General features: G+C 40.0%; 1 protein-coding gene across 1 annotated transcript in view; it reads left to right on the top strand.

The window, feature by feature from the left end:
• The window catches only part of LOC124605297, a 242,634-nt gene that overhangs the window by 96,705 nt on the left and 119,677 nt on the right, over positions 1 to 26,252 (top strand). The window contains exon 7 of the mRNA XM_047136878.1: positions 12,608 to 12,777. Coding sequence (XP_046992834.1) covers positions 12,608 to 12,777 — 170 coding nt within the window. The remainder of the gene's footprint in view (positions 1 to 12,607; positions 12,778 to 26,252) is intronic.

Genomic DNA, 26,252 nt, shown 5'->3' with positions numbered 1-26,252 from the left:
GAAAAGGACTGGAGAGATCTAGGAAAAGGAGTAGATTTCGGGAAAGTCACCCAGAACCGTGCTTCAGATCAGACTTAGCAGACGGGATGAGAAGGAAAGTCTGGTTGTTGGGGGACTGCACTGGATGAGATTTAAAAACCTGAGAGATTAAAGGTGGAAGACAGGGTAATATGCTAGACAGAGATTACTGCTTAAACATTGTGCATGAGTTAATAAGAGTGAAAAGCAAAGTGCATTGTACGTAACAGAGGTGGTAGGGGATGGCAAAAAATTGGCATGTCAGAAAATGAAAGATGTAGAAAACTAAAATGGAGTGAAGAAAAGGAGTAGTTTCTGTGAAGAAATGCTGAGATGGAAGAAATTAACATAAATGAAGGTCAGGTGGGTGGCGAGAACCAAGAACACGTTGTTGCAATGCTTCCCACCTGCGAAGTTCTGAGACACTGGTGTCTGGGGGAAGAATCCAGATCGCGGGTGTGGTGAAACAGGCACCGAGGTCACGATTGTCATGTTGTAGAGCATGCTCTGCAACAGGATATTGTGTGTTGCCGGTATACACCCACTGCCTATGCGCATTCATCCTAGCTGATAGTTTGGTGGTAGTCATGCCAATGTAAAAGACTGAAGAGTGTTAAATAACAGCTGGTATATGATGTGTCATTTCACAGGTAGCTCTCCCTTTGATAATAGATGTTTTGCCAGTTACAGAGCTGGTATAGGCGGTGGTAGGAGGGTGTATAGGGCAAGTTTTGCAGCGGGGGTGCTCACTGGGGTAGTAGCCATAGGATAGGGAAATATCCTGATGGGAAGTTACTGGCGTTTGGCAGTTCCATCAGTATTTCATAGAACAATCAGTATGTGGGGAAACTTATGAAAAATTGTGCTTATTTTATCATCTTCATTGATACAGTTTATTGTATCAAAGGACAGTTCAATCAAGAAAATTTGTAAATTATGAGATAGGAATGCTAACCAATACTTAGCTTCAGGATGTAAATGTTTGGTGATGTTGATGAACACATGTCAGAGTTACAAATAATTTTCTGATGAAGGCAATTACAGCTGAAGTAACCAATGTTCCTGAAATAAACCATTTCCAGCTGTATATGAACATTTATAGGAACATGACCAGTTTTGTGATTCCAGCTCACATCTTCAGATGTACATGTATCAGTAAAACATTTAAGCCCTGATATGGAAAGGAGGGGGACTCAACCTTCTCAAAGTAGTATATGGTTACCCACAACAAGCAGGGTGTCATAGTTCAAATTTTCAAATTGAACAGTCAAGATACAGAAGCGGCCACACTGAGAGAGTGCGGCCTTGCACAGCGAGGCGATTGGACGATTGCTGTCTGCCGCCTCCTGGTAAATGCCCGTTTATCATGTCAGTTTTGTGACTGCTCAATTTGAGCTATGATGCCCTGCTTGTTGCAGGTAACAGTATTTAATTTTGAGAAGGTTGAGTCCCCTTCCTTCCTGTATCAGGGCTTGAATGTTTTGCTGATGTATGTACACCTGAAGATGTGATTTGAAATCACAAAACTGGTTGTCTTCCTGTAAAAGTTCAAGTGCAGCCGAAAGCAGTTTATTTCAGGAACATGAACATATAAAAGCCTCGACACTATTGTAGCTTTAAAACTAGTAGGACCTTCCTCATGGAGGAAGGAGGGGTCATAATCTTGCTTTTCTTCTCGCCCCCCCCCCCCCCCCCCCCCGCCCATTTTTTTTGTCTGTCTGCTTTTTGAATTACTGCTCATTTGTACAGTACAGTTATATGAGGCACAAGTACAAAACTGTAGAATATTGGATTGGAGTTGGAAGTGCACTAAATTAAATCAGAGTATCAAAGACTCCCTTCGTGTGCCAATTCCTAATAAATGTACTAAATGTTATTTCAGAATGCAAAAACATTAACAATAAGCTTTGCCATGAAAAATAATACCACTGTAGTGTGTAATATAAACAGTCAGCCTAACACCATGTAGAAAATGCTCTCTTTTGGTATTATGTGGCAAATTTTTGTGGGTGAGTTTGATCCAGTGGAGGCAATTGGAGAAGGCTATTGAGAGTGTTGAGGCATACATGTGAACTATTTTTTATTCCTTTTTTATTAATTATTGCATGTGGAAGATTTGGGGTCTTTGTGACAGAATGGTTCACTGGTATTACTTTAATATCTCTATTGTTCACATGCAAATGGTTAACATAGGAAATCAGGATTCCTTCCCTCCCAGCTCATGACAATTCATTTATCAACAAACAGTGAAAATGTATTCACACACTGACCACTGATTCAATCCGGTTAAATACATCAAACTTGTCTGCTGATGTTTTGTGTTGGCTGATATCATTACTTTGATCATGGCTTGATAGGTTTCTCATAGTTTTTTGTAAACAGAAATCATCTGATATGCCCTTGAAAGTCTGGTTACTAGATTTAACATGTGCCCAAAATAATGATTATTACTATTATTATTATTAGTAGTAGTAGTTCAAGTGTGATGTTCCAGTCACTTATTTCTTATGTGCAAAGTGAATGTTTTCTTTCTTGCTGATATTGTTGGCTGGATATTATTCCTTCACTTGTTGACTTGCAGAATTTGTGTATTAATGCGTGAATAACTACTCCCATGTTTTATGATGTACCACTACTTTGTGCCAGTTGAGCACACAGTGGCTGCAGTTTAGCAGGTAGACTGAGGTGAGGAGTTATATTCAGGTCAAGGGAGAAAAGAGAGAGAAGGGGAGGGCTGTGGAGGAGGGGTGGTTGCCAGCTCCGAGGGAGGCAGCAGATGTGCTGGACAGGAATGTGGGAGGGACTGATGGCAATTTTACAGGATAGGGATGTGATACAGAGTTGATGACTACATGCAGCACACAGTTACAGTGACTGTGATATCATCAATCAGTACCACACCACTGGCATCATAGCAATGGAATTGCAAGTTTATGTGAGATGCCAATAGCGGTTATGTGGGATCTCGCAGACCCAAAGAAGCATGTTCGTTGTCCTGTACTTCAAGTAGCTGTGGACCATGAGCACCCTCTGCTGTTGCAATATAGGATGGCCGGCAGCAGGAAAACTGCCCCATTCACGCTCAGAGCCACATCACTACATGGAGCTATGCGGACACCCCCTAGTCGCAGCCCCATCATTGCTGCTGCTGTAATAGCTGGAATCTTTTACTTACTGCATTATTTGTAATATCTTCATTCACTTGGAGAAATACAAGTTAAGTAAATCTTCCATTTGTTGTGTTAACTTGTTCGCTAATCATTTCTGTTCACTTTAGCAGAGACTGAGGCCAGGCGGATAACGGAAGCAAAGGATGCGCTGCAAGGATAGTTCCCATCTCTGTAGTTCAGAAAAGCTGGTGCTAGACAAGGAGGATCCAGATGATGCAGGATGTGAGGTAGCCATTGAACTCAAGCCCATTACGTTTAGCAGCATGTTCTGCCACTGAGTGATCAGATCTGCTGTAGTTCACAGTTTGGCAGTGGCCATTCATTATGGTGGACAGCTGGTTGTTGGTCGTGCCCACATGAAATGCTGTGCAGAAATTGCAGCAGGGTTGGTATGTGATATAGCTGCTTTGATAGGTGCCCATACCACTGGGATAAGGCAAACTATGACAGGACTAGAGTAGGATTTGCTGGGTTTGTGAATCAACCATGTCTTTCGCCTTGGTCTGTCATAGGGATATGACCTCTGTGCAAGGGCTTGGGAGCGGGAGTGGTGTAGGGTTGGGCCAGGATGATGCATAGGTTGGTTGGGAAGGATTGTGTTTAGAATGTTCATCATTTCCAGGCTCACTGATAAATATTCAAAGCGCTGGTGAAAGATGTGGTTCAGTTGATTCAGTCTAGGATGATATTGGGAAATGGTCCCAAGAAGGGCAGCTAATTTTGTACTATCATGAAGTAGGGGAGAGAATGTCATGGATATGATAAGTGAGTTGGGGTGGAAGTCATTAAAACAAAGACTTTTTTGATGCAGTAAGATCTTCTCCTTTGCAGCTGTCTTTTAGGTGGTGGTATCAGTATTGTATCATCAGTGTAGTGAATGTTTTTGATGAAGACTCTGTTAATCTAAATGTCTTTTCATATATCACAAATGGATTCCTGAAATATAGTCTCTGAGTACAAATTGAATATCAGAAGTGTCAGAATGCATACTTGTTCAACCTCTGTACACATATTAACCAAGTTAGTGGCCTCCTTATCAAAGGCTTTTTCACTTCTTCCAATAATAAAACTGTAAAACTATCATGATGTGTCTGCTTGGCTGTTTGAACATGCTAATCTCCAAAACTACTATATGAATTTTAATGGAGTTTTCACAGGTACCTTGAGTGAAGCTTGGGGTACTATGTAGGCATGATTTCATCAAAGTGAGATCACGGGAAAATAAGATATTGTAATTTAAAGTTTTATGTGAAATCTTCATGCTTGTCTGTCTAGCTGTTTGAAAATGTTAATCTCCAAAACTACAAGACTGATTTTCAGTGGTTTTAATAGGCACCTGAGCATAGCTTGTGGCAGTGTATAGGCCTTATTTCATTAAAATCTGAGCTTAGTAGTTCAGACATTTAATTATCAGGGCATAGTACACCAAACACCAAAGAATCAAAAGGTGACACTGTCAATCAGTGATATGTGTTTTTGGAAGTTTCATCAGTGACAGAATTAAGCACCAAAATCTTATCTTCACGAATACAAACTAGCAGCCAATTTACTTGGGTAAGGGATTCACTGATTTTGTTTAATGGTTTAAAAACTTAACATCATTGCTTTGCTTCTTTTGATAGGTTTTATTAATACCCGTTGCTAGGAAAAACTATTTTACAAAGTTTGCTTTGTGATTTGATTAGCTACTTATTACATTCTGATTTTTTTGTATTTACATATAAAAGTCCTGAAAAATGGTCAATTCTTTCTGGATACTTTAGAATAGTTAAAAAGACTGAGGACTGTGCAGTCTGAAGGCCGATGAAGACCATGAGGTGAGGCTTGCTGTGGCTCGAGAACATCAGTTGCTCTTTGGAAACTTTTTCTTAAAGTGAGGCAGAGTGTATTTCTGAAGAACAGCGTCATGCATTATGTTGCTCTTCAGAACCCTTCACTCACAGAGACTTAAAGTTGTAGTTGCTCTTCCGGTGGCCATCTCTTCACGGTTCTCTCCCATGTTAGTGAAGCAAATAAGCAGTTTGTTCAGTCCTCAGTCATACTGCTTCAAATGTAAACAAAGAAGCTTTATAAGTCAAGAATATACTGCTTCAAATGTAAACAAAGGAGCTTTATAAGTCAAGAATAAATTCCACATGTTTGAAGTCTTGGGCACAGCTATAAATAAATACCCAGCCAATGACAGACATCTCAACTAGTAATTAATGAAACAGAGGCTTACAATTTTATTTTGATTGTAGCATTTTTCCCTTGAATTTGTATCCAAACGCTTCCTAAACCCAAACTGTGCACTACCAATGAATTAGTGACATTTTTCTTGTAACATGGATTGATAACTTTCAGAAAAATTTTAGGGTGTGGCTCATAAGACTAATGAGTCTGTGATCTTCATATTCCTACACATTCGTCTGTTTTGGTTAGGAAATAGAAGTTGATAATACAGGGAAGAGTGTTACCTGTATCACAATTTTTTTCGAAAGTTTGTTTAAGACTCTGATACCTTGTTCATCAAGTTTAAAGAGTTCTTCTGGAATTTCATTATTGCTTTATTGGTATTTGAGTTTCACAGTATTGACACCACCCCCCAAGAACCAGCTGCAAAGGAGCCACTACCCCCCCCCCCCTTTCCCCTACTCACCGTCTCCGATTATCATCCTAGACTGCAGCAACTGAACCATGTCCTTTGCCAGGGCATCGCTATTTACCATCATGTCCAGAAATGAGGGACATCCTACTCACAGTCCTTCCCACACTTCCGAAACTGTATTCTGCCAGCCACCCAACTTAACCCAATGTCCTGATCCACCACTACATCACTCACTTCCAACCCCTTGCCACAGGTGTTGAAGGCACAGGTACAAGACCTGCTCTATTCACCCACGCAGCGCATGATACTTCAGCCCTGTCACAGGTTTGGCCTGTCCAATCAGAGGCTGTGGCACATGTGAAAACAGTTATACCATACACCAGCCCTGCTGCAAATTCTGTCCAGCATTTTATGTGGGTATGGCCACCGACCATCTGTCCACCAGAAAGAATAGCCACTAAGTGTGGTCAAAAGCAGAGTTCACAACCCAATAGTGGAACATGCTGCTGAGACAACATGCTGGAGTTCAGTGACTGCTTCATAACCCATGTCATCTGGATCCTTTCACCCAGCACTAGCTTTTTTAAACTATGAAGATGGGGGCTGCACAGTGTAGGGGCACAGCGCTCTCTCTCTCTCTCTCTCTCTCTCTCTCTCTCTCTGTATATGTGTGTGTGTGTGTGTGTGTGTGTGTGTGTGTGTGTGTGTGTATGTATGGACACATGCACGCGTGCTCGTGCATGGGTTTGCATGCGTGCACATGAGTGTGCACATGCTCTAGCTCATTAAAGATTTTACCTGAAAACTAACAACATTTTCATTCTTTTTTGTGAGCCTGTCGACGACTCAGTGCCTTTACTATCAGGTGAGTTGTCTGTTAACAACTCAGTGCTTATAGGGCGAGTTGTCTCCTTTACTGCTTTAAGTACTCCAATGTATTGTTATTTCTTTTAGTCTATAACCTTGACTCTTTTTCAGCTCATTGTCAGCATATGTCTTTGGCATACGATTCAATGAGTGAGAGAAGTTGGATGAGGACCCTTCTTGGGAGTTAACTGGATCTTCTATTACTGCTTGATAGATTGATGTCTTGCTTATAAGTTGATAGCACGTCTCAAAAATGAGATCGACAGGAAGTGCAAAATGGCTAAGCAGGCATGGCTAGAGGACAAATGTAAGGATGTAGAGCCTTATCTCACTAGGGGTAAGATAGATACTGCCTACAGGAAAATTAAAGAGACCTTTGGAGAAAAGAGTACTACTTGAATGAATATCAAGAGCTCAGGTGGAAACCCAGTTCTAAGCAAAGAAGGGAAAGCAGAAAGGTGGAAGGAGTATATAGAGGGTCTATACAAGGGTACTTGAGGACAATATTATGGAAATGGAAGAGGATGTAGATGAAGATGAAATGGGAGATATGATACTGCGTGAAGAGTTTGACAGAGCACTGAAAGACCTAAGTCGAAACAAGGCCCCAGGAGTAGACAACATTCCATTAGAACTACTGACAGCCTTGGGAGAGCCGGTCCTGTCAAAACTCTACCATCTGGTGAGCAAAATGTATGAGACAGGTGAAATACCCTCAGACTTCAAGAAGAACATAATAATTCCAATCCCAAAGAAAACAGGTGTTGACAGATGTGAAAATTACCAAACTATCAGTTTAATAAGTCATGGCTGCAAAATACTAACGCGAATTCTTTACAGATGAATGGAAAAACTGGTAGAAGCTAACCTCGGGAAAGATCAGTTTGCATTCAATAGAAATATGGGAACACATGAGGCAATACTGACCCTACGACTTATCTTAGAAGCTAGATTAAGAAAAGGCAAACCTATGTTTCTAGCATTTGTAGACTTAGAGAAAGCTTTTGACAATGTTGACTGGAATGCTCTCTTTCAAATTCTGAAGGTGGCAGGGGTAAAATACAGGGAGCGAAAGGCTATTTACAATTTGTACAGAAACCAGATGGTAGTTATAAGAGTTGAGGGACATGAAAGGGAAGCAGTGGTTGGGAAGGGAGTAAGACAGAGTTGTAGCCTCTCCCTGATGTTATTCAATCTCTATATTGAGCAAGCAGTAAAGGAAACAAAAGAAAAGTTCGGAGTAGGTATTAAAATCCATGGAGAAGAAATAAAAACTTTGAGGTTCGCCGATGACATTGTAATTCTGTCAGAGACAGCAAAGGACTTGGAAGAGCAGTTGAACGGAATGGACAGTATCTTGAAAGGAGGATATAAGATGAACATCCACAAAAGCAAAACGAGGATAATGGAATGTAGTTGAGTTAACTCGGGTGATGCTGAGGGAATTAGATTAGGAAATGAGACACTTAAAGTAGTAAAGGAGTTTTGCTATTTGGGGAGCAAAATAACTGATGATGGTCGAAGTAGAGAAGATATAAAATGTAGACTGGCAATGGCAGGGAAAGCGTTTCTGAATAAGAGAAATTTGTTAACATCGAGTATAGATTTAAGTGTCAGGAACTCGTTTCTGAAAGTATTTGTATGGAGTGTAGCCATGTATGGAAGTGAAACATGGACGATAAATAGTTTGGACAAGAAGAGAATAGAAGCTTTCAAAATGTGGTGCTACAGAAGAATGCTGAAGATTAGATGGGTAGATCACATAACTAATGAGGAAGTATTGAATAGGATTGGGGAGAAGAGAAGTTTGTGGCACAACTTGACTAGAAGAAGGGATCGGTTGGTAGGACATGTTCTGAGGCATCAAGGGATCACCAATTTAGTATTGGAGGGCAGCGTGGAGGGTAAACATCATAGAGAGAGCCCAAGAGATGAATACACTAAGCAGATTCAGAAGGATGTAGGCTGCAGTACATACTGAGAGATGAAGAACGTACTGAGAGATGAAGAAGCTTCCACAGGATAGAGTAGCATGGAGAGATGCATCATACCAGTCTCAGGACTGAATACCACAACAACAACAACAGCAACAGCACAGAAATGTAGATGTTCTATTATGCTAATATATTTAGGCAACTGTTTATAGCCAGATCACAGCCTGGCAAGCCGAAAATACTGTCAACTAAATAATTACACTCCTGGAAATGGAAATAAGAACACATTGACACCGGTGTGTCAGACCCACCATACTTGCTCCGGACACTGCGAGAGGGCTGTACAAGCAATGATCACACGCACGGCACAGCGGACACACCAGGAACCGCGGTGTTGGCCGTCGAATGGCGCTAGCTGCGCAGCATTTGTGCACCGCCGCCGTCAGTGTCAGCCAGTTTGCCGTGGCATACGGAGCTCCATTGCAGTCTTTAACACTGGTAGCATGCCGCGACAGCGTGGACGTGAACTGTATGTGCAGTTGACGGACTTTGAGCGAGGGCGTATAGTGGGCATGCGGGAGGCCGGGTGGACGTACCGCCGAATTGCTCAACACGTGGGGTGTGAGGTCTCCACAGTACATCGATGTTGTCGCCAGTGGTCGGCGGAAGGTGCACGTGCCCGTCGACCTGGGACCGGACCGCAGCGACGCACGGATGCACGCCAAGACCGTAGGATCCTACGCAGTGCCGTAGGGGACTGCACCGCCACTTCCCAGCAAATTAGGGACACTGTTGCTCCTGGGGTATCGGCGAGGACCATTCGCAACCGTCTCCATGAAGCTGGGCTACAGTCCCGCACACCGTTAGGCCGTCTTCCGCTCACGCCCCAACATCGTGCAGCCCGCCTCCAGTGGTGTCGCGACAGGCGTGAATGGAGGGACGAATGGAGACGTGTCGTCTTCAGTGATGAGAGTCGCTTCTGCCTTGGTGCCAATGATGGTCGTATGCGTGTTTGGCGCCGTGCAGGTGAGCGCCACAATCAGGACTGCATACGACCGAGGCACACAGGGCCAACACCCGGCATCATGGTGTGGGGAGCGATCTCCTACACTGGCCGTACACCACTGGTGATCGTCGAGGGGACACTGAATAGTGCATGGTACATCCAAACCGTCATCGAACCCATCGTTCTACCATTCCTAGACCGGCAAGGGAACTTGCTGTTCCAACAGGACAATGCACGTCCGCATGTATCCCGTGCCACCCAACGTGCTCTAGAAGGTGTAAGTCAACTACCCTGGCCAGCAAGATCTCCGGATCTGTCCCCCATTGAGCATGTTTGGGACTGGATGAAGCGTCGTCTCACGCGGTCTGCACGTCCAGCACGAACGCTGGTCCAACTGAGGCGCCAGGTGGAAATGGCATGGCAAGCCATTCCACAGGACTACATCCAGCATCTCTACAATCGTCTCCATGGGAGAATAGCAGCCTGCATTGCTGCGAAAGGTGGATATACACTGTACTAGTGCCGACATTGTGCATGCTCTGTTGCCTGTGTCTATGTGCCTGTGGTTCTGTCAGTGTGATCATGTGATGTATCTGACCCCAGGAATGTGTCAATAAAGTTTCCCCTTCCTGGGACAATGAATTCACGGTGTTCTTATTTCAATTTCCAGGAGTGTATATTGCATGGAACGTCCACATTGCTGTTCTTTTCATTTATAAAATACATTTTGGGCATATTGCTAAACAACAAATATGATCCATTGTAGTGTGCTGAGTGTAGTGTAATTGAGTCCCCTTACACACATGGTATTCTTACCAGATAGAATTGCTGGAGGACATCATAAGAGTCCCAAGAAGGGCAGCTAATTTTGTACTATAATGAAATAGGGGAGAGAATGTAGTGGATATGATAAGTGAGTTGGGATGGAAGTAATTAAAACAAAGACTTTTTTGATGCAGTGAGATATTCTCATGAAATTTTAATCACCAATTTTCTCCTCTGAATGTGAAAATATTTTATTGACATCAGCTTACACAGGTAAAATGATGATTGTAATGAAATAAGAGAAACCGGAGCATTTAAGTGTTCATTTTTCCCATGCACTGTTTTCTGTTAGAGAGTGGAACAGTAGAGAAATAGTCTTAAGGTGGTTCGATGAACCCTCTGCCAGACACTTCATTGTGAATTCCAGAGTATTCAAACAATGGAAAATCCAGGATGGAATGTAACAAAATTATGAAAGGGATAGTTGTTACCACATAGCGGAGATGCTGAATTGCTGGTAGGCGCAACAATAGATTGTCACAAAATAAGCTTTCGGCCAACAAGGCCTTTGTCAAAAATAGACCCCCCCCCCCCCCCACACACACACACACACACACACACAAGCAACTCCACCCTCACGGCCATACTCTCATGGCAGCTGAAGCCAGAATAGTGCCAGAGCCTGTGTCGTGTGTGAATGAGTGTGCTTGAGTGTGTGTGTGTGTGTGTGTGTGTGTGTGTGTGTGTGTGTGTGTGTGTCGTCTATTTTTGACAAAGGCCTTTTTGGCTGAAAGCTTTTTTTTATGGCAGTCTTTTTGTTGTGCCTATATGCGACTCAGCATCTCCGCTATATAGTGAGTAGCAACTATCCTTTCCGTAATATTGTTCCAGAGTATTCATGTAGACGTAGATTGAGTTTCAGTGACAACACTTGTCTCAGCTGATCGTCCTGCTTTGTTGCCCGAGTTGTCTCCTTTACAACTCTCATTCTTCAATCTGCCAGTGTTTCCCTCTTATCCTTGGAAAACTGAAATGAATTATTTCTCTGTATCTCACTGGATTGGTAATCATGAAAGATATGCTACGGTGAAGAATGGCATAGAGACAGCCTTGGTCTTATTTCCAGAAAGGGATTTCCACTTCACGATGTAATGTGAGCTTAAATGTACCTGCTTCTTGAGTAAGTTAATTTGTCAATAAGTTCTCATTCACCTCTGTAAATTAGCAATTCTGACTTGCTTACAATGTAGAGCCAAAATAACCCTGTAACTCAGTGTAGACATGGACTCATTATCCTCTGCACCTTCTTTTATACTGGAAGTATAAATTCGAATAATGTTGCAATTTTCTACAAAATGGTGGAGAAATATGTTTTCGGTAATGAGATTGTATTGAACTAATCAGATTATATTAAACTTGTATTATTATACAGAAATAACACTTCACACATAGATGAATAGCAACTTCATACAAAGATGAACTGTAACATTGTATTTGCTCAGTACATCAAACTGGGCGGTTCATAACAGAAGACATATATCAAAACCAATGAAAGCTATGTACAGAATGACCCTCAGACTCTCCAGGTATCAGTGACATCATCATGAGTGTCCCCAAAGTCCTCCTTCCATGGATCATGCTGTCTCTAAGGCAGGATCTGAGGACACAGAATAAACCACAGACCAGCAGGTACTGTGATGCTTAGTAAAAGTGCTATTACCATCCCATCTTGCAGATATGGTCAGTCCATCTGACTCCAGATTAAATACACAGAAGGAAAAGAGACTTCCAAACAGCATATTATACTAAATTCTTTACTTAAATAAACTTTTATGGTGGCGATCATCATTTGTTGGTTTGATAGATGCTGTGCAACACAGCAATTCACTAAAGCGATATGTTGCACTGCAGTGCTCTAATGACACTGATAGATTACAGCTGGTTGCTGTATAAGGACTCCAAGTGGCCATTTTTGGTTGAAGTAATGTTTGGTAGTTAGACAGAATACAAATGTGTACAGAATATTGTGCTCTCTCAGCTTATTGACTGGACAATACTCAGAATAGTACAGAAAATTGAAAGAAAAGGGGGATAAGAGGAAAAACCATCAGTTCAGTTGTGTACTTTGCATTGTATTTCATTTTATGAGTTGATACTTCGATTTCAAAAAATAGCTACTTTCTGTACTGTTCTGTGAATCTTCTGCATACTTATAACTTATATTTTGTTTGTTACTAACATTCTATAATCTTCATTTCAGGAACAGAAAGTTAATAGTGTTCCTCCCCCATTGACATCGATGAAGCTGTATCCGATGTTGAGTTATTTTAAAACATATGAAGACTATAAAAAAGTACTGCTGCCTTTAATGTTACATGATGTATGGGAATCAATAACCAAAGATATGGAAGGAACAAAGAATGCTGGCAGGTATTAATTTTCATTTCTTCTCACTTAAATACTACTACAGATGCAGTGAAATTACATTATTTTTTTTTTTTCTTTTTTTTTTTTTTTTTTTGCGCTATTGAAATATCAGTTTGTTACAAATATGTGTTGTTTGTCTAATTTATGTAATTTAAGAAAAGAAAAGAAAAATGAAGTATGTGAATATAGTTGTTTCTCTGTAATGTATATAAAAGTGTTAAATACTACTAATCTTAAATAATTCCAATTCCAAAGAGCTGGTGCTCATAGTTGGGAATATTACTGAACTATGAGTTTAATAAGTCATGGTTGCAAACTGCTAACATGATTTCTTTACAGAGGAATGGAAAAACTGGTAGAAACCAATCTCAGGGAAGATTAGTTTGGATTCTGGAGAAATGTAGGGACACACAAGGCAATATTGACCCTGTGACTTATCTTAGAAGATAGGTTAAAGAAAGGCAAATCTAGCATTTGTAGACTTAGAGAAAGCTTTTGACAGTTTTGACTGGAGTACTCTGTTGGAAATTCTGAAGGTAGCATGGGTAAAATACAGGGAGCTAAAGGCTTTAAAAACTTGTACAGAAACCAGACATTAGCTATGAGTGTTGATGGGCACGAAAGGGAAGCGGTGTTTGAGGAGGAGGAGGGGGACACAGTTGTAGCCTATCCTCAGTGTTATTCAATCTGTACATTGAGCAAGCAAGAATTAAAGTTCAGAAAGAAGCAACAAAAACTTTGAGATTTGCCAGTGACATAAATCTATCTGAGACAGCAAAAGACGTGGAAGAGTGGGTGAAGGGAATGGATGATGTCTGGAACAGAGGATATAAGATGAATATAAACAAAAGCAAAAAAGGATAATGGCATGTGGTCGAATTAAATCAGATGATGCTGAGGGAATAAGATTAGGAAATGAGACACTTAAAGTAGTAGATGAGTTTTGTTATTTGGGCAGCAAAATAACTGATGATGGCCGAAATAGAGAGGGCATAAAATGTAGACTGGCAAGAAAAGCGTTTCTGAAGAAGAGAAATTTGCCAATATCGAAGATAGTTTTAAGTGTTAGGAATTTTTTTTCTGGAAGTATTTGTATGGAATGTAACCATGTATGGAAGTGATAACATGGACAATAAACAATTTAGACAAGAGGAGAAAAAAGCTTTTGAAATGTGGTGCTACATAAGAATACTGAAGATTAGATGGGTAGATCACATAAATAATGAGGAGGTACTGAATAGAATTGGGGAGATAAGAAATTTGTGGCACTATCTGACTAGAAGGAGGGATCGTTTGGCTGGGGACATCTGAGATATTGAGGTATCACCAATTTAATATTGGAGGGAAGTGTTGGGGGTAAAAGTCACAGGCAGAGACCAAGAGGTGCATAAAATAAGCAGAATTAGAACGATGCAGGTTGCATTAGTTATTTGGAGATTAAAGAGGCTTGTGCATGATATAGTAGCATGGAGAGCTGCACCAAACCAGTCTTTGGACTGAAGACCACAACAACGCAGCTGTACATATGTGTATATCAAATCTTTCTGCTGAAATGAAAAATGCTATAATGTAAAACATCCAATGGTATAAAGAAGTGTTCTCTTTTTTCATAAAATGGTACTGTGGTTAGTGTTACTGAAGAGCAATGCAAGTACAGAAAAATTGGGTGGATTCTTAAAATGTTATGGATTTGTAGTTGGGTCATTGGTTGTTTCCTTTGTTATATGTGTTTTGCTCTGTGTAGTTACTGGAATAGTTGTTTAGATTATTAAATAATCTTTTCAACAACAACGATCATTTGATGCCCATGTGGGACAAAGGCATCCTTCAGACTTCTCCATGTATTACAAGCTTCAGCTGCATGCATCAGCATTGCTCCTCTGAGTTTTCTAACATCGAGCAGCCAACTTCCATTGGGTTGTTGTCTAGGTTTTATCTCTTGGAGGATAATAGATTACTTTCTTCTGGAAGTCTGAGCTACATCGCCTTTCTCATACATCTTGCACATCAGATGGAAGAGTTTTGTCATGGCTGACTCTCCCAAGGCTATCAGTAGTTCTGATGAAATGCCGTCTAGTCCCTGGGCCGTGTTTCAGTTTAGGTCTTTCACTGCTCTATCAAATTCTTGTTGCAGTATCATATCTTCCATCTCATCTTCATATATGTCCTTTTCCAGTTCTACAATATTGCTCTGAAGTTCATCTTCCTTTTATTGACCCTCTATCTACTCCTTCAGTCTTTCAGCTTTCTCTTATTTGCTTAGGGCTGATTTCCCATCTGAACTCTTGATATTCATACAGTTGCTTTTCTTTTCTCCGCGGGCCTCTTTAATTTTCTTGCCGGTGGTATCTTTCCCCTAGTGATACATGCTTCTAAATACATACGTTTCTCCTCTAGTCATTCCTGCTTAGCCATTTTGCCATTCCTGTCAATCTGATTGGTAGATGTACTAATGTGGTGGATGTGGGCTTCACGTCAATCTTGGCTATCAAATGCCGTCACAGTGCTGTTCGTAATACCTTGCGCACATTCCTATTTTCTTATTCATTATTAAACCTGCTCGTGCATTGCATTAGTGTTTCAAATGTACTCAGTAATATTGAGGTCAGATGGCTGGGATGGCTATGTTCCTGAAGCTATTCTGATACACACTGAGAAGATATGGGTTTTATTGAAGGTATGGATTGCCTGTGGCATGTTGTAGGCAAATAAATGGATGCCTATGATCAAAAGCAATAGATACATGTGTCATCGGCAGCGAGAGGCTGGCAAGTACATCGGGGGCTCATACAAACAACAGTCATAGAGAAGGCCTCTACCACCTGTCTGAAAGTTACCGTATTTACATGCAGGGTGCATCACCTTGCGTAGTTTTTTGATGTACTCAATCACCTGCCATTAGTGAGCAGTAATGTAACCTTTTTTCGATGCTTTGAACATCCAATAATAGTACTCCTGCTTGTGTGCTAATCTCTGTGCCCTGTAAGGTGTGGAGCAGAGATAAACCTGTGGTGTTGTGACTTTCATACACCATAGACAGGAATCAGATCTGAAGGTATGAACCACTGATTGTTGCTGTTCACTGTTGAATTGCTGAGTAAGTTAGTTCCATTGTGGCCCATCTAATCACTGGTATAATTCAGTATAATTAACACTTGACTCCTGTCACAACATATTAGATATAAATGAATGAAAGTAGCCTGTGTTGTCCCACCGAGGGCAAAGGCCTCCTACAACTAGGGATAGCTACTTTTTAGACTCACACGGTGAGCTAGTCCACATAAGCGGGTTCTGCACTTACCAATGCACACTAAGCATTGAATTACACTTGTTCACTTACTTGTGGTTCTAGTTCTTTACACTCCTTTCTGTTTCTGGCTATGCTGGTCCACTATCTTCCTGCTTGTTTTCTGAATAAGTCCGGCCATTTGCGTCTTGGTCTTCCTGGGAGTCTCTTGCCGATTTAGGGTTCCCATGTTGTAGCTCGTGCCATCCACCTGTCTTGTTGCAACCTCACCATATGGCCACCCCATTTCCATTTGGTCTTCGTGGCCTGTTGTGTCATGTCTATTGTTGCTGACATCTTTCAATTTGAGCTCTGTCATTGATTTTCCTACTCGGATAACAAAGAACAGCAGTACATCGATAGATAACTTTTTTATAGACCAAGATAAGTTTAAGGACATAAACGCTTATCCTGTTGAGAATGGTCTTTCAGATCATGGTGCACAGCTAGTTACAGTACATGACATAGCTCCAGGCAGTATATCAAATCAGACTTTCAAAGCAGTGCGTTCAATTAACAATATAAATATTGCAAACTTTAGGGAACGCCTACAGCACCTAGACTGGGATGAAGTGCATAAGGAACCCGATGCAAACTTGAAATAGAACTTATTTCACGATACATTTTTTAAGGGTATTTGAAAATTGTTTTCCCAAGAAAATAGTTAAACATAATTCCAAGAAAACATATAAAAAACCTTGGTTAACTAAAGGAATAAGATTATATTGCGACTGTAAAAGAGAACTGTATCTAACAGCAAGAGGGAGTACTGACCCCGAAATTGTTCAATATTATAAAAACTATTGTGTGGTACTAAGAAAAGTTATTAAAAAGTCCAGAAGCATGTGTATCATGTCTGAGATCAGTAACTCTGATAATAAAATTGAAGCAATTTGGAATATTATTGAAAGGGAAACAGGGCAACCAAGAGCGCAGGAAGACTTTAGTGCCATAAAACTGAATGACAAATGCACTAATAAACAATCAGAAATTGAAAATATTTTCAATAATCATTTTTTAAATGTTGTGGAGAAAATAGGATCTAGATCTTCACTAGAAGAGGCAAGGCTACTAATAGAAGAGGCCATACCTGTGCAGTTTGAAACATCTGTAATCCCACCAACTTCTCCCTCTGAAATCAGTAAAATAATAAACTCACTGAAAAGTAAAAGCTCTTACGGAATTGATGGCATTTCCAGCAAGGTACTTAAAGCTTCTTCCCCACAGATAAGTAGGATTCTCAGCCACGTATGTAATAGCTCTTTGGAGCAGGGTGTTTTCCCTGATAGACTGAAATATGCCATTGTAAAACCATTGCATAAAAAGGGGGACACGTTGGATGTCAACAACTACCACCCAATCTCTCTTCTGACAGCTCTATCAAAATTTTTTGAGAACGTAATGTATTCAAGAGTAGCCTCCCATATTTGTAAAAATAAAGTACTAACAAAATGTCAGTTTGGTTTTCAGAAAGGCATTTTCAACAGAAAATGCTATATACGCTTTCACTGATCAAATATTAAATGCTCTGAATAATCGGACATCACCCATTGGTATTTTTTGTGATCTCTCAAAGGCCTTTGATTGTGTAAATCATGGAATTCTTTTAGATAAGCTAAATCATTATGGTTTGAGGGGGGCAGTGCACAAATGGTTTAATTCATACTTAACTGGAAGAATGCAGAAAGTTGAAATAAGTGGTTCATGTAATGTTTAAACAACAGCTGATTCCTCAAACTGGGGGGCTATCAAGTACGGGGTCCCACAGGGTTCGGTCTTAGGTCCTTTACTGTTCTTGATATACATTAATGACTTACCATTCCACATTGATGAAGATGCAAAGTTAGTTCCTTTTGCTGATGATACAAGTATCGTAATAACATCCAAAAACCAAGAACTAAGTGATGTAATTGTAAATGATGTTTTTCACAAAATTATTAAGTGGTTCTCAGCAAACGGACTCTCTTTAAATTTTGATGAAACGCAGTATATACAGTTCTGTACAGTAAATGGCACAACTCCAGTAATAAATATAGACTTTGAACAGAAGTCTGTAGCTAAGGTAGATTTTTCAAAATTTTTAGGTGTGTCCATTGATGAGAGGTTAAACTGGAAGCAACACATTGATGGTCTGCTGAAACGTCTGAGTTCAGCTACGTATGCTATTAGGGTTATTGCAAATTTTGGTGATAAGAATCTCAGTAAATTAGCTTACTATGCCTACTTTCATTCACTGCTTTCATATGGCATCATATTCTGGGGCAATTCATCGTTGAGTAGAAAGGTATTCATTGCTCAAAAACATGTAACCAGAATAATTGCTGGAGGCCACCCACGGTCATCCTGCAGACATCTGTTTAAGGATCTAGGGATCCTCACAGTAACCTCACAGTATATATATTCACATACGAAATTTGTTGTTAATAATCCAACCCAGTTCAAAAGTAATAGCAGTGTGCATAGCTATAACACCAGGAGAAAGGATGATCTTCACTATGCAGGGTTAAATCTGACTTTTGCACAGAAAGGGGCAAATTATGCTGCCACAAAAGTCTTTGGTCACCTACCAAACAGCATCAAAAGCCTGACAGATAGCCAACTAACATTTAAAAATAAATTAAAAGAATTTCTAGATGACAACTCCTTCTACTCATTGGCTGAATTTTTAGATATAAATTAAGCAGGAAAAAAAAAAAGAAAAAACTTAAACATTAGTGTCATGCAATATATTTTGTAATGTAATATCTTGTACAGACATCTTTTATTAACCTGACACGTTCCACATCATTACGAAGTGACGTATTCATGATCTATGGAACAAGAATTAATCTAATCTAATCTTGTATATCGAGGTGTTCGATATCCTGTCTTTCAGAGAGATGCCAAGGGTCTTCCTCTGCATTTTCCTTTGGCATACCTGTAGAGTGTTTCTCTCTTTGGCCTTGAGAGCCTATATCTGACATCCATATAATAACACTGTAAAAACGCAGCTTTCGAGTGCTTCCATTTCGATCCTCCTATTCAGGGTTCTGTCGAGCAATACAAACATTTAAGGCCCAGAAAGCTTTCCAAGCTAAGGAAACTCTTAATTTTTATTTCTTTTTCCATTTTGGTGTTAAAGGAGATTATTTGGCCTAGGTATATGTATTGTGATACATACATTAGTCTGCCATCTTGCTTTGTATGTTAAGCTCCTGGACCATTGATTGCAGTTCCTTTGCAGTTTTGGTCAAGATGACTATGTCATCAGCGAACCTCAAATTTGTTAGTCTATTGCCATTGGGGCATATTCCGACTTTCTTATTCTGTTGTAGTTTCCTGAATATGTCCTCCAGTGTGCATGTAGATAGTTTTGGGGGAATGGAATCCCCTCGTCTAACTCCTCTTTCCATGCAGAAAAGTTGGCGTATTTTTTCCATTTTAACTATAGCGAAGCTGTTGTTTTGAATGTTTCTTAGTAATTGGATGTATTTTGCTTCTACTCCTTGGTTTCTTAGTGCTTGAAGTATGTTTGAGTGTTTAATAGTATCGAGTGCTTTGCTGTAATCAACAAAAGGAAGGTATATTTTGAGGTGGCAATCTTCTGATTGTTCTATTATGTGATAAATGGTTTGAATATGGTCCACTGTGCTATTCCTTTGTGGAATCCTGCTTGTTCTGAGGGTTGGTTGCTGTATAGTGTTTTTGTTAATTGCCTTGTTAGGATTTTTGTGAACAGTTTATATAGGTTAGGCATGTCATTTTTCGTACTTTTTTTGTGCAAAAGTACAATCGTACTTGTTTTCCACTGATCAGCTATGTCTTCGGTTTGTATGATTTTGTTGAACACTTCTGTGATGATTGGTTTAGGAGATCTTGGGCTTCTTTTAAGAGCTCATTGTATATGTTGTCTTCTCCAGGTGACTTTCCATTTTTCAATTCAGTGATGGTTGTTCTAACCTGGCTGTGTATTATAGCGGGTATGGTTCCAGTGGTGTTTGGGTCTGAATCGATAGGGTTGTGGTCTGTGGCTTTGTTTGGTAGAGAACTTGTGTATGTTACTTTGTAGAATTCCGTTGCTGATTTGATTATATCCTCTCTTGTGTTTGGATGTTCCCCCACCTGATTCTTCGTTCCTAGTATCCATTGTTTCCCACCCTGGTCGATTATTCTCGCTTTTCTAATTGATTTGTTTCTTTCTAGTATTTGTTTTGTTGATGCTCATGGTGCTAGTGGATATCTTTCCATATTTCCCTTTTCCTTATTTTGTCTAGTTTTGCGTGTTCTTCTTTATTCCTGTCTGAAATATCTCTAGTTTTTAACATTATCGATCTGTGGTCGATTAGCTGTATGGTACTCTGACTTAATTTGATTTGACTTTTCTTTATTTGCTGTTTTTGCTTGTGTCCTTGTGAGCTTGGTATATGCATTTTTCTAGAGCATTATACATATCATGACTGCTTTGCTTTGTATTGATGTTTGCTTGTTGTAGTTCCTTCTGTAGTTCTTGTTTAAATTTGTCTGTGTTCAGTTTTTCTATTTCTGGTTTGCTTGCTTTTCCTACGTTTCTTCATTTCTTTGGATTTTTTATTTTTTCCCTCACCGTACTATGGTCTGTGCTAAATTTTATTTGTGAGGTTACTTGGAAGTTCTTTATTATGTTTTGTTTATCCATTAGAATGTAATCTATTTCGCTTTTTGCCTTGCCATCTGGCAAGTCCCAAGTCCATATTTGGTTTTGATTTTTCCTGAAGAAGATGTTGGTTATTTTGTGTTCTTGAGCAAATTGTACCATTCTTCCTCCTCTCCTGTTCCTTGTTCCAAAGCCATGTGGTCCGACTGGGTCTTTGTCATCGTTACTGGGGGGGGGGGGGGGGGGGGGCTGACTTTACTGTTGAAATCTCCAATTATTAGGTTTATTGGTGATCAATATCTCTTAAAGGTGTCATCTAGTTTCTCATAGAAATCTTCTAATTCTTTGTTGGTACTTGTTTCTGTTGGGGCGTATATTTGTATGATTGTTGTTTGATGACTTTGTGTGGTAAGTTTCACAGCTGCTATTCTTTCCAACATTCCCACTATTATGAAACTTCCTGGCAGATTAAAACTGTGTGCCGGACCGAGACTCGAACTCGGGACCTATGCCTTTCGCGGGCAAGTGCTCTACCAACTGAGCTACCCAAGCACGACTCATATCAGTGCACACTCCGCTGCAGAGTGAAAATCTCATTCTGGAAACATCCCCTAGGCTGTGGCTAAGCCATGTCTCCACAATATCCTTTCTTTCAGGAGTGCTAGTTCTGCAAGGTTTGCAGGAGAGCTTCTGTTAAGTTTGGAAGGTAGGAGACGAGGTACTGGCAGAAGTAAAGCTGTGAGGACGGGGCGTGAGTCGTGCTTGGGTAGCACAGCTGGTAGAGCACTTGCCCGTGAAAGGCAAAGGTCCCGAGTTCAAGTCTCGGTCCGGCACACAGTTTTAATCCGCCAGTCAGTTTCATATCAGCGCACACTCCGCTGCAGAGTGAAAATCTCATTCTGGACTCCCACTATTTCTTGTATTGATGATTTTAAGTCACTTTTGATGATGAAGCCTATCCCTCTTTGTCCTGGGGTTGATCCCTTGTAATACAGCAGATTGCTGTTTGGTTTCTCTGTGATGGCATCCCCTGTTTTCCTTACTTCGCATAATCTGAGTATATCGAATTTTATTTCTTTTAGTGAACTTTTGAGCTCTTCTTCTCTTTCTATGATTCTCAGCATTTGTAAGTTCAGTGTTCCTACTATGATTTCGTTATTATTACTCCGTGTTGGTCTGGTGCTCTTGACCGTAGTTTCTTCTGTATTGTCTGTTGTTGTTATATTACATTCTTGCCCAGTGGTGTGTGTGTTTTTACACTCTTTGGGCTCCATATCAGCATATTCCCTTCTTGTTTTCTTCTTTGTTTAGTGTAATTCCACACCACCTCTTGTTGCACTTCTTGTGGATCGAAAGAAGCAAAATCAGCATATTAATGTGTCCTTAGGCCAGAAATCTGAATTTTGTGTGATTTCTAGGTCTCCAAAAGGAATTCCCACCTTGAAGGTTTTTTTGTTTCCTAATGTGTGTAGTTCCTCATATTCTAAAGGTCCTGTTATTCCGTTCTGTACCAGATATTTCATCACTATTTCATTTGCAGTGTTTTTCTTGAGATTGCCGATGTACAACCATGCTGTTTTGTCTTTTGCTTCATGCCCTCATTTTTTTAGTCACTTTTATGGTGTTCCTGTGGTTTGTATTTCTTCCTTCTTGTCTTTTTTTCCATGTGACAGTTTCCCATGGCTGTTACACCTGTTTATTTCCTTCGTTTTGGGTTTCTTCGTGTTGGAACTGCCCTTCCAGTGGTTGTTGTTGTTGTTGTTGTTGTTGTTGTTGTTGTCGTCCTTTCCACCCTACTGCAGTTCCATTTTTATCTCTATTTTCCTCTGTTCCTATTTTTCTACCATCCCTCTTTCGTGTTTCGGTCCCCTTCTGCTGTGAGCGCTTTTCCATTTCTCATTTTTTGTTTTCATTGTTGCTTGATTCGTTTTTGCTTGATTCTTGCTGGTACGTGCATCTGATTTTAAATGTGTTCCGTTTTTAACCTCTGTGAATTCATCTTTCCTGGTTTCCATTTCGTGGTTTCTGCCAGTAAGAGCAGCTGCCTGTACTGCTGTTCTGTGTTTGTCATTCCTCTCTAGTCTGGCAGATGTCTCCTCCAGTTGACTCTGCTTGATCTCAGTTTCCTGTATTTCGACGACAGACGTCGCTAGTTGTCCTGCTGTCCTTCTGTCATCTCCCTTGCATGTTTCATCACCGAGTACAACCTTAACATCTTCTATATGTTTCATGCATTTATCTTTTTTGTCTCAGTTTTTAGAGCTTCAAAACAATTTCTGGCGCTACTCACAGCTTCTAGAAGAACTGTCTTCATTTCTTTCTTCTTATAACCTCCTTCTGCTATTTTCTCAATGTTTTCGAGAGCACTATGGAGATGCTGTTCCGTTCCGTCCGCCATCTTGCGCATTAGACATATAATTTAGAAATGATGTCACGAAGCATTCCTGAAGACAAAGCAAGTGCTTTGACACTGATCATAGAAATGAAAAGGTTATTGGAAGTGAAATAATAACATAAAAGAATAAATAGTTTTTGCTTTCTGTAATAGGATTTTTGTTTTGGCTGAAATGTTTGCTTTTGCAAAAACTTCAACAGTTCTCGCTGCCCACAGAATAGCCTATGCTTGTATTCTTCTTTTGGCTCTAAGCTTCCAGCAAATTATTGTTTCTGTGGAGAACCAGCCGAATTTTCTTACTGGTGAACACAGTGCTTCTTTGATTTAAGATATTTCTTGGCATTAATTTCTTTTCGCTTCCAGTATGATAACCACAGAATCTGAAAAACATTTATATCAAATCTGTAGCATGTAAGTCATGATTAGCATACTGTAGCACTTTCTCCTAGGCATTCATCTCCGTGCAACCCATACTTGACAACATTATAGACAGAACTGACAAGGCACTTAGTGTGGAAGTAGAACCAAAAAATTGTGTTTTCATTTTACAGGAATACTTGTTGTGTGGTCGAAATATGTTGATGGTTTTTCTTCTGATCTCTATATTACCAACTTTAGCTAGTAGACAAACAGATGTTTTTCTTTTCTCTAAGATGCTAGGTCTCATAGGTGATTCCTGTGTTGCAATACATCACACATGTATGATAGAGACCATTCATCTATGCAAGAGTGACAAAATGCGAAAGGTCACTGACTTCCTCTTGCTGTCAGGCTTTGGTAATTTATTTATTTACAGTTACTAGAGCTAGGGCACCATCACAATAATTTCAGTGATAGCACTCCTTTCTCCTCTCTATTATTTCCCATAATTTCTTTAGAATGCACCATGTGTACACCTTTTTGTCCTTTAACTTGCAAACACCATGTATCACAATTAATTTGCACTTCACCTTAACACTCATACTCGGCCCAGCTCCTGCACCAAACTATATCCTCATATACCAAACTCCACAAATGCTTGTTTTCTGGCGTGTTTACTTAACTTGTGTGTTGTCCCTGTGTTCTTGAGCTGATCAGAGCTGGTCTTTTAGAACTTCATATGTGAATTCAGAGCCAGCCAAAATTTTACTACCTGAGTTGAGTAGCACCTGTTTGCCTTTCCATATACTTTTATGTTAATTAGGATTGACTTACATAAAGCTCTCCCTCTACAGTTTCCTCTTCTAGTAAGTCTTTTCTTAACATCTTGTACAGGTTTCTGTCTTATTTAATCCTGCTGAAGTGACATTTTCTCTCCATTCCTTTGTACGACTAAGTGTCTGTAGTTTCTCTTGCCCTCTTGGATTACTCGCTTTTCTGCTTGGCTCTTTACTCCCTATCTTGGTACCCTTGGCTGTCCTGTAATTTTTAAACAGCTCAGTTTTTTCTCATCTTCGTCATCATTTATTGTGTAGACCGGTTCCTCCATCCTATAAAATATTTTAATTGCATGGTTCTCATCCTTTTCTTCCTTTTTCACTACTTCTCTTGACATTGTAACTAATTCATTGTCTGTGCCCCCACCAAGTAGTATTTCTTCCTAGTCATCTTCCTTTGTGTCATCTTCTGCCTCAAAATCTAGTTCCTTCCTGTCTGATCTTCATTCTCGTCTTCACCCCTTATGTCATCTATTTCAATTAATCTGTCATATATGTTATACACTTCACTCTTCTCCTTACACTCCAAAAATTATATTCCATATCAGGTAGCTCACTCTCCAATTTTTCCACCACTTCTCCTGGGCACTGCTCTACTGAACTAGCAACAGTTTCAACTTTAATTGTGTTCTCTTCCTGAGATCCATTTTCCATTATATTGTTTACAAACTTGTGACTTCCTTCTTCTCTTTCCTTGCCATCAAGTAGAATTCCAATAATGCTTCTTCTCTTCTCCTATTAAGTTAATAGGGTTCTCCTCATTTTTTTCCTTGTTAGTCTTCTCATTGTTTCTCAACTTCCTTGTCTTGTTCATTTTTTCGTTAGCTACCTTCCGGACTACTTCCCCCAACTGCTTCCCTACACTTCAGTGATGACTCATTTACTTTGCTCTGATTAACCCCTATTCTTGCAAATCCCTTGCATTGAGTGTCCATAAACATGCCCTACTTTCGCCTGACTCACAATAGTTCGACTAACTCCAGCCCTGAATATTATTCTTTCTATTTTAGTTTGATGCCCTTCCTTTCTTCACCAGTACACGGTATTGGACCACTGCTCATCTTCTGCCCCCAGTTGAACCCCTTACTCACAAGGAGAATCATTTTCCACATTGTTTTCCTTATCACTCTGATTACATCCACCTCTACAATATCCTCAACCTGTTCCTCCTCTCATTTCTGTACCACATCCTCTATTCATCTGAACCGACCTCATTCCAAAATCATTACCCATTCTCCCATCCTACCCTATAATACTGGCTTTCGTCTCAAGTATACCATGTGTCAGCCTCATTTACTTGACACAAAAACTGATCAGAATCAATGTTAATTACTCTGACATGCTTTTGCACTTCTCTTGGTAACCTATAATATATGGATTACATAACCTTCTACGCGTGTCAGTGGATCAGTGTAATCTAAATTTCTAAACAACCTTTCACCATATTCCTTCGTGAAATCACATTAATTTCATTGATATTTCTTGTAACCACATTTATTGTTCCCTTTGCCGACCTTTCGACCAGTATTTAGCTTTGAATCAACAACCTAATTAGCTCTTCAAACATGTCACATCCGTTCAGTGTTTTAACAGTACAATCACGAGCATCTCCAGCAAGATACTGCTCCTCTGAGAAAATTTTTTCTGCTTCTGTACAGTTATTTGGTACCCAGCACCTACATTCATTAATGAATATCATTGTGTGTACATTACCTTTAGGATCAAATGCTGTATCATTATTACTGATTCCATGGCACCTAGTAGTGATATTTAGGGGAAAGATCTGTCCGTTAGTACTTTTTCCTAGTAATTCTATTTTTTCCTGATTTCAGAGAGTATCTGTCTTTAAATTGTTCATTTGTGTGCCCGTATTGTTCTTAGCTGCCTTACAATTCCTAAGGGTATTTTTGTTCTGTTGTTATAACTACAAGAAAATGCTTGTTTTTCCTCATCAGACACATTACTCTTTATTGAAGTAATCATCAGTGG

The sequence above is a fragment of the Schistocerca americana genome, chromosome 3, assembly GCF_021461395.2.
Source record: "Schistocerca americana isolate TAMUIC-IGC-003095 chromosome 3, iqSchAmer2.1, whole genome shotgun sequence".
In the NCBI taxonomy this organism is placed as follows: domain Eukaryota; kingdom Metazoa; phylum Arthropoda; class Insecta; order Orthoptera; family Acrididae; genus Schistocerca; species Schistocerca americana.
Note: the sequence above shows the minus strand (reverse complement) of the source record. Positions and strands in the feature narration are given on the sequence as shown.